Raw genomic sequence first — 13,494 nt, 5'->3', positions numbered from 1 at the left:
ACAACATATCTATTTTTTATTTTTACTGTAATAAATAAATTATTCAATATCTATAAACTTCACCTGTTTTGCAAAGCATCTCATTTTAGCGTATTGTTTTTGATTTACAATGAGTGTCACTTTTTGTTTTCGATGCAAAATTGTGTTCATAGTCCATTGATACCGCTGTTGATTTAAAAGTATGATAATATTTTACTATGAAAATACATATGTATATATATAATAAACATATATTTTAAAAATGGAAGAAAATAAGGTATACGAAAAGAATAATATAAGCATAGTTTTGATATAGTACCATCGTTTATTGAATCAAATGATGAAAACATAAATAAAAAAGAAAACCAAACATACGAAAAGAAAAAAAACTATTCAAAAACTTAATATAACACTATCGTCTGATTCTGTGATTGTGGTCCGCATTCTCTCGACTTCGGGTAGGTTAGGGTTTAATAAAATTTCGGTACAATCGTATGCGGTTATCGCTGCCCAACCATGTGCAAATTTGAACTGTTGGACGAATCGTATAACACAAATGTTAATTTTGTGTTTTTTCCGTGATAAAGCAGTCATCATGTCCAGTGCATAGTCGTTCCATAATAACACTTGCAATCTAGCATCTCTGTTGGGCATATAATAATCATATAATGTAGTAAAAATTTATAATTACAGTGATTGCAATTGAGAAACATATTTTAAAAACTTACGATTCGTTACGGAGCTCCACGTAAACATCACCCCACTTTCTTTGGCTCTTGGATGATTTGTGACTAAATGTTCCAATCACTGCGACGTGTCCAATTATATCTAATAAAAAGATTAGTTAGTCATTGAGAAAGTTTATAGATATAAAATAACATATTTTTTGTTATTATTTATTAATTTATCTAAAGTCATACCAACGAAAAACAATGGGTCTCGGAGATTGTTGTGTATGTTACCAAATTCAAAAATACTTAGGTAGTTGTTGTTATCATAGAAAGGGATCTTTGAAAAATAAGTTTGAGAATTCCATATTATTTTATAATTGTGCAACGTCGGCCTCAAGTCTCCGATGACAGGGACTACACCAAAACGATACAGAATAATTGAATCTCCCTGCTTCACTTCTGATGTAAAACTGTCTATAAACCCTTTTGATATTGATCCATGTATTTTATCACCCTATAAAAACAAAAATATGTATATCAGAGAAGTGATATGCACGGAACATATAGAGTCACCGGAATACCTTTTTTATCAACCAACACCAAATCTAGAGTGTTGTCAGGTTCACCGATGTGCTCGAAAATACGCAGTATTTTCACACGAATACGTTAGTTGATTTGATGGAGTTATATCGGAGACATTGGTGTAAGTCATGTTTTTTATTGCTAAAAGACAAGCAGCGATCGACATGATGTAGTGCCTATAAAACCTAAAAAGTAGTCGTCATATATAACTCGGTAATGCTAATACATCGTTTTTATATATAATGATGCAAATGGCTCACCTCCGATATATTCCTAATACAAATCGGAAAATTGTTATAATTATAATAACATAATATAATAGATCCCTAATACAAATCGGAAAGGGTATCCCTGTGATCCCGATCTGGAAGGAATGTATCAAGAGATGATATTTTCTATCAAAGTAGTATGTTATCCTAAAATGTAAAATAAGCATTAAGGTATCTCAAAAATGTAAAATATTCGATATATCATTTTATTTTAAATTGTATAAATAAGAAATAAAAGTTTGGTTTAAATATTGTCTATGCTATGTTTATTTAAGGTACCTTTGGACGTAATCGTTGTAATTGATTTGACGCTCTGGGTTTGCGTTTAACTTAAATGGCTTATCTCCTATCTATCGCCGTACATAAAAAATATGATCAAAATCTGTTTGGAATTTCCGAACTTGATCCTACCAAGCATATATGGAAGACTAAAAGGCTTACGGAAATTTAAAAGATTTCCTGAATGTGACCGCACGTTAGACTTTATAATGGGGGATTGGAAGGTATAACACATCAATTTCATGATTATATTTTAGTTTTTGTAATGATAAATGTTTGAATGTTTGAGTCTTTACTTTTCAGGGACAGAAGATTTATGTAACTGCACCGATTGAAATTTATGATAAGTATTCGAGGATATGTAACGAGGGAGATTGGGTTCTTCTAATAAATTTTAATCTATTGCCTCTTACTGGTGAATTTAAGCCAAGTACACATCCTTATATGATCCAACTTACCAGTGATACAACATGTGCAAGCTCTTATACTTTAGATATCAATGGTTATTTTTCGTTCGTTGTTTTCGAAGATATTATGAATGGGACTATTGATTTTAACTTCTGTGTGGGTGAGTATTCGGTGTATTTTTCATTACTGATTTGTCATTCAATTACTATATTGATTAATTGATATTCATTTTTTTCTTAAAAAACAGATTTAATCGGTAAGGTTGTCAACGTTGGAAACTCTCACGATAGAATTGGATCCTTAGGATACTCTAGACAGACTATAATAAGATTCGATCTCGAAAACGAAAAGTAATCTATTTTATGTTAATAGAATTTAAAAACCGAATTTTTAAGTTTAATTCAGACTGATATTTGTTTGATGGGAAACTTTAGGAATCGACGTTTATCATGTTTTTCGAAAGGTGATTATGCTGAAACTTTTCTTCGTGAGTTGGGTGGATGTAAACAAGATGTCATTATTTGCATCATTCGTTTTGCGAAGATAATTGTTCGACAATGTATTTTTATTTTTTGATATGAGATGGTTGTACAGCATATGCGACAAATATGATTTGATTTTCGTTTGTTCGATAATACAGGGTGTTTCTTGGCAACTATGTCGTATGATTGCACACAAGTTATTCTAAATTCGCCATGCTTTGAGGTCAATCAGTTTCGAGAGTTGATATTCAGTCGTTAGACCCTGATGTTACGAGTTCCGTGCTAATGTTTTGGAATTATTTTATATCAATTTTTATTTTTAGGTTTTATGGTTTGTGTTAAACATCGTATGTGATTTGAATAAAATCTGACTTTTGAGGCAGTGTATGAAAATAATATTTTTTAATTATTATTTTCATGTATGGATTTCGATGTTCACAGTTATCCCCAAAACGCCTGCGTAACGAATTATAGTATAATTGTCCACGAAAAAATATGTGATATAACTTATTGAGATGATATGTTAAATAACCATATTTTTTGGGATAATATTCAAGTTCTAAGAAATATAACGATAGTCTTTTCGGTTTTCATAAAAATATTAGGATAATATATTTGTTGTAATGTAGAGGTATATTTTTAGGATTAACTCTGCATATTTGGAATAATAAATAATTATTTATAGGTCCGCGTTATTGTAATGTAGAAGTATTTCAATAGTATTTTAACACTATCACGAAAAATGTAAATTTTCGATATTGGAGTATTATGGTGCATTAGAGAAGATAGGCATATTATCGCGAAAAATAAGTAATGTTAACATTATCGTGAGGTTTTCTATTTCGAAATTCCTTTTATTACCAAAATATTATTTTATTATGAGAAGCTAAAATGTATATTTTGCATTATCGCGTAATATAATATTATATATATATATATATAGTTTGTTAATGATTGTGTATTTAGATAACACAATTTTATTTTTCGTGCTATTCACCAGAAAAAAATGAAAAGTAAGCTTGGGCGTCCTCGGAAAAAAGGTTCATCTTTGTCGATTGCTCCAAATAAAGGTGTTATTTTAAGTAAATTACATTTTTAAAACATTCACGTGTTATAAATTTGCTTACTATTAACTGGAATTTGTAGGTGGTAATGCTAAGAACGCACGATATACTCCTACCAGTGTAACCGATATTGACCAACTTGGAGGTTTGTTTTGTTACAATATCAATGAAGTTCCTGATCTAACACCCCAGGGAATTCGTAATGCACAGCAGAGAAGAATGCATATCATGCGTGAGAGGAGAAAAAGAGAAGAAGCTATTGGTTTGATCATCTTTTTTAGTAATTACAATGTAGATTAATAATTATATGCCTGTTTTACACTTATTATTTTTTCCATTAAAAAAACAAACAGATCTTTTGGCTACTTCTATCAACACCGAAGAGTTTGCTTGCTTTATTGCTACTGATTCTGAGTCAGATAGGGATAATGATGAAGACTCTATGTCGGAAAGTGAGGATATGGAAAAACCGAGGCCTGGTAATAAAAAGAAAGGAAGACCCAAAAAAAACGTGCTAAATCCTCTGATTTTTGTGATGAGGATGCAACCGAGACCGTTGTTACTAGAACAGATTTATTGGAATCAGTTAGCCCTGGTCTGAAAGATGGAGGTTATGGTTTTCATTGGACTAATATATTTCATTTAATACATAATATATAACTATCGTGTAATTAATACTAAGCAATGAATATTATTCTAATCAGGTTATTACGACGATGGTGATCCTTCCTATATATGTGGTAATTGTAAGGCTTATATGTGGTATGGAGAGAGGTTGGGTAAACGATATCGTCGTGGGAAGCCTATATTCTCCATGTGTTGTGGTCAGGGTAAAGTCGTTCTTCCACTTCTTAAAACCCCTCCGAATTTATTATTAGCATTGATGTATAATGATGGTGATTCGCGTGATCACTTTCGTGAGTTTATCCGGGCGTATAATATGATGTTTCTTTCACTTCTCTGGGAGGAAAAATAAATAAAGAAATCAACTATGGGAAAGGTCCTTACATTTTCCAGATGAGTGGGGAGAACTACCATTCTATAGGGGATTTGCTACCACCTCCTGGAAAAGAACCAGCCTTTTTACAGCTATATATATATATATGATACCGCAAATAAAACATCTAACCGAATAGCTGCTTATGGGTATGATTATTATTCTTTTGGTTTATATTTAATTTAATCATTGAGATCAATTTTAAAACATATATGTATTGTTATTAACTGTTATGTGGTTCTAACTGTTATAAGAATTTATTTTAAAAATTTTATAGGAAAACCGGACCAACTGATAAATTGCGAGAGAAGGTTGTTGAGAAAATAAAAAATATGCTAGATAAACATAACAAACATGTGGATGCATTACGAAACGTTCGAGAAAAGTTTGATCCTAACGATGATACAAGCCGGTTAAGAATAATTTTAAAGTGTGACAGGAAAAGTGATGGAAGGACTGAGAATCTACCAGCTAATAATGAAGTTGCTGCATTGATACCTAATGATTTCAATCATGAGATAGATGCATGTGATATCATCATCGAGTGTAAAAAGACTGGGAATCTCAAAAGGATCAGTGTACTACATCCTGCGTATCTGCCTTTGCAATATCCATTATTGTTTTCCTATGGCGAGGACGGGTTCAGACTTGGTATCGTTATTGGTTTTGTAGATACCCAAGGGAGGAAAAGGTTGCATATTACTATGAGAGAGTTTTTTTCTTACCGCATACAAGAGAGGGTTGGCGAGTCACCAATCATCCCTTTATCTGGAATATTGTTCCAGCAGTTCTTAGTGGATGCGTACACGATGATTGAGACTAATAGACTACGTTTCATATCAATGAATCAGTCTAAACTTCGTTGCGAAAATTATGACAAGATAAAGAAAACTGTTGATGAAGGTGACACTGATCTTTCTGAAAAGGGTAAACGTATTATTATACCTTCTTCTTATACTGGTGGTACAAGGTATATGGTGCAACATTATCTAGATGCAATGACTACTTGCCAGCATTTTGGTTTTCCGGATCTTTTCATAACCTTAACGTGTAATCCCAAATGGCCTGAGATTACCAGGCACCTAAAAAGACATAACTTGAAGCAAGAGGATAGGCCAGATATATGTACGCGAGTGTTCAAGATGAAACTAGATGATCTCATGCACAGACTCACCAAAGAAAATGTGTTAGATGTCGTAAAAGCCGGTATGTTTAATTAAACTAAGTATATTATTTCGTTTAGCAAGATAATGTCCATACCATTGCTAGATGATCATGCTAACTAATCTTTTAAAAACTACAATTTATTCGTTGCAGCGATCTACACGATTGAGTTTCAAAAACGGGGACTACCTCATGCACACATCGTTCTTTTTTTAGAGGCTGGTCACAAGCTACCAACTGGTGATGACATTGATAAGATAATATGTGCTGAGATTCCTAACAAGGATATTGATCCACGCTGTATGAGATAGTAGGAGATGTCATGATGCATGGACCATGTGGTGCTTTGAATAAGGATAGTGTTTGCATGGCTGAAGGAAAATGTACAAAGTATTTTCCAAAACCTTTCAGTCCGATCACTAAAATAGATGATGTTAGATATCCTATATACAGGCGACATAATGACAAGAAAGTTATCGTTAAAAAGGGTATTGAATGTGATAATGGATTTGTGGTTTCTTATAATAGGAGCCTCACACTGCTTTATAGGGCTCATATCAACGTTGAATGGTGTGTACAATCTCGATCAGTAAAGTATCTATTCAAATATATTCATAAAGGTGCTGACTACATCCGTGCAACTATCAAGAATGATGATAAGGAAAACGAGATTAAGAAACACTTCAACTGTAGGTATGTTTTAAACATTTTGTTCACATATTTTATATCTTTGAAATTCCAATCTTCCATTATTTAATAATGTCTTTCTATATAGGTATGTAGCACCTTCGGAGTCTACGTGGAGAATTTTTGGTAATCATACTCACCATCGCAGGGTTTCTGTAGTTAAACTACCCTTTCATTTACCGAACCAGCAAATGGTCATATACAACGAGGATGATCCAGGTGACGAGGTTATTAATTGTGTCTCAGTTGGTACGTCAAAATTCATTGCTTGGATGGAGTGCAACGATAAGTATGAACTGGCGAGGACGTTAACTTATGCGCAACTTCCTACGAGATTTGTGTGGAATAACCCAAACAGGATATGGACGCCACGATCAAGGAGAGTTGCTCTTGGTAGAATCACGTACGTACCCATTGGGGCAGGTGAAGCGTATTATTTAAGGCTTCTGCTTAATTTAGTCAAAGGACCACGTAGTTTTGACGATATAAAAACGGTCAACAAAGTTCTACATTCTTCGTTCAAAGACGCTTGCTATGCGTATGGATTATTGAATGATGACAAAGAATATATTGAGGCCATCAATGAGGCTGGATTGTGGCTTTCTGTCAATTATCTCCGTCGTCTTTTTGTGATCCTGCTCACTACTCATAGTATATCCATTCCTTCTAGAGTTTGGGATGCTACATGGCAGGTATTATCAGATGACATCATATATAATTACAGAAAGGCTGCCAGGGATCAAAGTAAGTCGTATAGTTATTGTTTGCGTTGTTGTTATTATATATCTTTAAGATATTGATAGCTAATTTATCTTTTGTAATTTTTTTTGAAATTGTGTAGCTGTTAGTCTATCTCAGGAGCAAGTTAAAGACTTTACTCTGGTCGAAATAGAACTTCTTTTACGTGTAAGTGGGAGATCCTTAAAAGAATTCACACCTATTCCGTTTCCTGAAGATATTACTCTGGAGTCACGTGATAGTCCTCTTATTCGGGATGAGAGGAATTACAATCGCGAAACTCTTAGAGTTAGAAACGAGCAGATGTTAGCCACTGTAACCAGCGAACAGAGAAATGTTTATGATGAGATCCTAGAAGCAGTAAATAAGAACAAAGGAGGTATGTTCTTTGTTTATGGTTCTGGAGGTACTGGTAAAACTTATTTGTGGAGTCTATTAGGATCTGCTCTACGTTCCCAAGGTGATGTTGTTCTTAAGGTTGCATCGAGCGGGATTGCTGCGTTGTTATTAGAAGGAGGCCGAACTGCGCATTCAAGATTTACAATCCCTATCGTGATTAATAAGTTTACCTTCTGTTCAATCAAGAAGGACTCGAATCTTGCCGACCTGATAAGGATTGCTAAACTCATTATATGGGATGAGGCGTTGATGATGATTAAAGACTGTTTTGAGACTCTAGATAGAACGATGCGTGATATATTAGAAGTTGATAAGCCCTTTGGTGACAAGGTCATTGTTTTAGGAGGTGATTTCAGGCAAATATTGCCAGTGATTCCAAATGCCGGGAAGACAGAGATACTTATGGCCACTTTGAATTTGTCACCTCTGTGGTACAAATGTAGAGTGTTGAGACTTACACAGAACATGCGACTTATAGCTGGAGATAATAGCCGTGCGATGCTTGAACAAGCTGCCTTTACAAAGTGGATCTTAGACATTGGTGATGGAACGATAAATGACGATGGAAGTGGTGAAGCCGTGATTGATATTCCTGATGATCTGTTGATTAAATACTGTAAAGATCCTATAAAAACGATCGTCAAAGAAATTTATGGGAGTTCATTTTCGAAAGAGACTGATCCTAAATTTTTCCAAGACTGTGCCATACTGAGTCCAAGAAACGATGATGTAGATACGATAAATGATTACATGCTTTCAAAGTTGTCGGGTATGTTTATTTTGTTTTAGTTCCTCTTAATTTATTTGTTTATATTTATATAATACAACGATTGTTTTGTATATAACATGTGTTGAAAGGACCTATCTTAGTTGTGATAGCATTGATACGGCTGAAAAAGTTGCCAATTACAATGATGCATCTGAAGTACCCTCAGAGAGTGTAGCCAGTAAGAATAAAGGTGTTTCCAACAATATGATTTATACCGAGGAGTTTTTAAATAGTATCAAGATGTCTGGTTTTCCTAATCATGTCCTGAAGTTGAGAGAGGGTACTCTATATCGACCCTAAGAATGGGTTGTGTAATGGCACAAGGCTCATCATTACTAAGATGGCTAATTATGTTCTCCAGGCTCAGATAATAACAGGTAGCAAGGTTGGTGAAAAGGTACTGATTCCTAGAATATTCCTCTCTCCTTCGGAGATGAAGCTTCCTTTCAGAATGAGATGCAAGCAGTTTCCTATCACATTAGCTTTTGCAATGACTATAAATAAAAGCCAATGATAGACACTCGAAAAGGTTGGTTTGTATCTTCCAAGGCCGGTATTTACTCATGGGCAACTCTATGTCGCTGTATCGAGGGTTACATCCAGAGAAGGTTTGAAGATATTGATCACCGATATAGACAACAAACCACAAAACAAAACATTGAATGTCGTCTACAAGGAGGTTTTTGACAAGATATGATAGTTCTTTTTACTGTGTTTTGTTTTGTGGTTTGTTGTCTCTATGTATCTCGAAATATGTTAGTTCTTTTTATTATATAAGACCATTACTTTCGGTTTTATAGTTTTTAATAGATTTGATGTTTTTCGATTTTTCACTAAGTTGGATGTGATGTATTAATGGTTTGATCTCTGACGTTTAACTGTAGTCGGATATTCCAATGACAAACTCAATTCGATAACATATTTTAATAAAACTTAAATTGTAGCATATTATTGAGCATTTATTGACATTTCATATGATGAACATTGTCACGTAGTTGTAAATATCGAGAATGCTCCAAAACCAAATTATCATGTCATCGAAATAAACTTAATAGTTTTTAGAAAATAAAACCAAGTACATACTGTCTTTAAAGTGGTCATTGCAAACAGGAAAAAAAAAACATGAAATTGATTTGAAACTGATATGGTTATTGATTAAACTCCAGACCTCCTCTTTTTACGTTCCTTCTCCTCTCCCTTTAAGCACAGACACAAACAATCCAATTTAGATTTTTGTAAATTATATAGCTTTAAACTAACTCAATATTATATTTAAACATGAATTATTTCTAAAACATAGAGTTCAATGGGCAATCAATAACAAAATATAATGACTCAATAACATAGATTTTAGACAACTTTTCATTATGAATCTAAATATATTTCTGATTACGTACCCATTCGGCGGTATCCATGTGTCGAATTTCTGTCTCCACAAAACCGCAACGCATGCACTTCAACCCTATCTTCAGATCTAGAATCAGGTCGTGTTTTCGTTTTGTGCAACTTGATTGGGGTGTCTCATTAGATGTGTTGCCTTTGTCATCCTCCATAAGTAGAATATACAGATTTTACAATTCATTGTGTAAGTCATGATTAAAATAAACTTTAGTGAATAGGATGTATTACCTGAGGAGTGTTCTGTTTGGCTTTCTGATTTGATGCGGTGAATAAATGTAATTGTTCCCATAATTCTTCTTGCTCTATCTCGGAATCTGTTGGTGAAGGTGGTGACTTAGGTTCCACGACACCGAATCTCATTACCAATGGTGGGGGATTGATGATCAACAAGCCATTTTCATCGAATTTTTTTTTGTTTGTGTTCGCCATGTTCTTATGAATGCTCTCCGAAACGATAAGGCTACTTATAAAATATTTTAAAGTTTTTTGAAAAGAAAACCTCAAGTCAGTCTTTATAAGGTGTGCAATAATAATCAATTGTCACACTTTTCAATTTTTTTATGGAGAAGATTATGCGACTTTATGTTTGCACCTAACCGTTTGACTTTCCAGGTTTCCTGTTTCATATAATTTTAAGGATAATTGCTCAAGTAGATACATAAGGTTATAACATATAAGTCTACATAAATGTCATTTTTGTTATGATGTTGTATGAATATATCATTTCCTAAAATATTGAAACATAAAATTGTCCAAATAACAAAAGCTATAGAGAGAGATCATATTATTTTATGGAAAGTGTTGCAATTTAGCAAATTTTTATATTTAGTAAAATAGTATATTTACTTATTGAGATTGCGTGTATCTTTAGTGAAACTTAAAACATGGAATATATTCTCTCTGGCACGTAAAACGAACAAATCGGTCAATATCAATATGGAAGTGTTTTGACATAAATTAGTGTATTGTTGTTGGTTTTGACAATAAGGAGCTTTAAATGGTAACTGTTCAAATTTTTTCTTTTAAAATAATTCAAACGAAAATGAATTTATAAGAAAGAATAACTGCATATTCAACTGCATAGTCTGTCCTTTTCATATTTAACACAATTTTTCATACTCCGTCACTTTTAGTTTTCCTCTTTATAAAACTTATTCAGAGTTATCGAACGAAAAGAAGAAAAAAAAAAGTTTCTAAAATGTCTGATGTTGTCAATGTTGCATGTTTGGATACTTACAAAACAGGGTGGTTAATATCTGTCAAGGTTGTCAGGCTCTGGAAGCATTCAACATTCTTCGGAAATACTATCGAGATGGTTTTGTCTGATATCAAAGTATGTGTCTTTTTTGAAGTTATTCTTTTATGTTTTCTGTTTATTATTCAATGATTATTTTTGGCTGTGTTATTTTTCTAGGGTACTCGGATCGCTGCAACCACTATGCCAAACGAGTTTCCCACTCGCTGGAAAGAAATCAAACAGGGACAGTGGATTCGGGTTTTCAACTTTCATGTTAAATAAGCTATTGGATCAATGCTTACAACGATCAATAAACATCGTTTGCAGTTAACTTTTGTCACTATTATCACCCCTATTCGAACGAGGTCGTACAATTTGTATCTCCATTGCTTCTGATTTTATGATATTGTGGATCGAGCCATTCCTTTTGACTATCTGATTGGTAAGAATTTCATCTTTAACTTTTTATAAGAATTAATCAAGTTTATCGGTGTGCATGATAATTTTTAAACATATATGTTAAGTTTTGTAATAGATTTAAATTCAGTTTATTATTACGTTTATTATCAGACGTTATGGGAACTATTGTGAATATGGGCCCACTCTGCAATGCAAGTAATGATGCTTATGAAGAGAATCTCGCTTATCTCCGATTTGAGATAGTAGATGCACGGTATTATGAATCATGTCCATTGATTTATATGTAAAAGAATGTTAACATATAAAGTCTTAACCAAATATTTTAATTTTCGTATTATTTTTTCTTGTGGCAGAAGAGAAGGTCGGTTAGCATGTTACGCCCGTGGTTCTCTAGCAATAAATCTCCATGATGTATATCTGAGAAACACATGTGAATCGGTTGTCTGGGTGTTTAGGTTCTGGAAGATGACAAATGGCCAAGGTATATACATATTTCCTCATATATGTCTTAAAATCTGAATGTTGAATAAAACTTTTGTCTATTGTTGTTTAGGAGTCGATAAGAAGTCTGTGGTTCTCCGATATAATGATCTATGCTCAGATTTTTTGTACAATCCTATCGATGCAGAAGTTGATGCATTTAGAGCGACGTGAGTATTTAAAATTTTGGGGTCTATATATATTATTGTTTCAATGTTTATTAAAACGTTTTGGTACTGACTTTTTATCACTTTCGTAGGCGAAACCAACTACGGACGAGAGCATCGACTGTTTGATGTTATTTGTAGACTTCCTCTATTGTGCCTCTCTATTTACACTGTTTCTTCTTTGTGTTATCGAACTCATTACTTAGTAATTTTATGCCTGCTTTTAAAACTAAGATCAGTGCTTTTGTTTAATATTTTCTTATTGTTTATATAATAATTTTGTGATGTATTATCAAACTATATTTTATGAATTATATGTGTTTTATATAGCTCATATTGTTAGGTTCGATGTCAGGCTATGTCCTTTTTATAAGATTTATGTGGCTTCTGTTATGGAAAATATTTGCATTATTTTTGGTATAGTCAGAGTAATTGCTTAAAGTAAACATACTTTAGATCAGGATACTTGCCTAAGGTAAACATATTAGGAAATATATATATACTTCGACTATTTGTCACAGGAAAACGTACTGACTATCGTCATAAATTTTCAATAGACTTCTAACTATAATTGTCTTTTCCAAGACCTTATAAAAAACTTTATGATCGTGATAGTAAAGATATTCTACGATATGGACACAATCGTGTTTAGTCTTGATGGTTTTTCAGAAAAATCAAAATCAGTAATATTTTTGTAGAGATTTAGATTCGTTTAATGTTTAGATGTTTATTTGCTTAATAATATCTGGTATACCTATATCAATAATATTAAATCATGATTGATTAATGAGTCCAGTATATATACATTTTTAGCTACCTTAATAACCAAATTATATTCGGATATCGAAATAATAATAAAAAATAATAATACAATCATGAATTCCTTAATTTAACAATGATTTATCGGTATGAAAACATTAATATACACATATGTTTTGTCTTCGAATTAAAACAATTTTTTCAATCATATAGAAAGAAGATATACATATATAGATTGTGTTTTGTTATATTTTTAAAAAATTATAAAGTTATAGATAATTTGTTTTTTAGTGGTTGTGATCATATTGTATTTATATTTAATATATATGTATATATATATATATAACGGATAATGGAAATCGTTTTAAATGACTCGGTTCAAGTAAACAGTTTCTAATGAATCGTCATCATTATGCGTAAGAATATTTTAAAAAACTTAACGTGTATATATAGATGATCTGATAAAGACTCGATGCAACAGAACATCACTACTTTCTGATATTTTATTCTCTCTAAACATCTGACAATCTCTAAACATCTGA

At 32.7% G+C, this 13,494-nt stretch overlaps 1 protein-coding gene across 1 annotated transcript; it reads left to right on the top strand.

The window, feature by feature from the left end:
* Positions 1–3,676: 3,676 nt before the first annotated feature.
* On the top strand, positions 3,677–11,408 carry LOC112088061. The gene is made up of 11 exons (XM_024158215.1): positions 3,677–3,710; positions 3,817–3,996; positions 4,088–4,213; positions 4,439–4,496; positions 5,009–5,937; positions 6,049–6,195; positions 6,516–6,588; positions 6,671–7,326; positions 7,424–8,488; positions 11,134–11,222; positions 11,304–11,408. Exons 1-11 carry the CDS (start codon positions 3,677–3,679, stop codon positions 11,406–11,408), a joined length of 3,462 nt encoding a protein of 1,153 aa, XP_024013983.1.
* The last annotated feature ends 2,086 nt before the right edge of the window (positions 11,409–13,494 follow it).

This window comes from Eutrema salsugineum, unplaced genomic scaffold (genome assembly GCF_000478725.1).
Source record: "Eutrema salsugineum unplaced genomic scaffold, Eutsalg1_0 scaffold_15, whole genome shotgun sequence".
Classification (NCBI taxonomy): domain Eukaryota; kingdom Viridiplantae; phylum Streptophyta; class Magnoliopsida; order Brassicales; family Brassicaceae; genus Eutrema; species Eutrema salsugineum.
The sequence above is the reverse complement of the archived record's forward strand: the minus strand, read 5'-3'. Positions and strand labels throughout refer to the sequence as shown.

Coding starts and splice junctions, on each gene's coding strand:
- LOC112088061 (XM_024158215.1), top strand. CDS start 3,677: ATGAAAAGTAAGCTTGGGCGTCCTCGGAAAAAAG. Junction 3,711..3,816: donor TGGGCGTCCTCGGAAAAAAG/GTTCATCTTTGT, acceptor TGGAATTTGTAG/GTGGTAATGCTAAGAACGCA. Junction 4,497..5,008: donor AATTGTAAGGCTTATATGTG/GTATGGAGAGAG, acceptor AAAATTTTATAG/GAAAACCGGACCAACTGATA.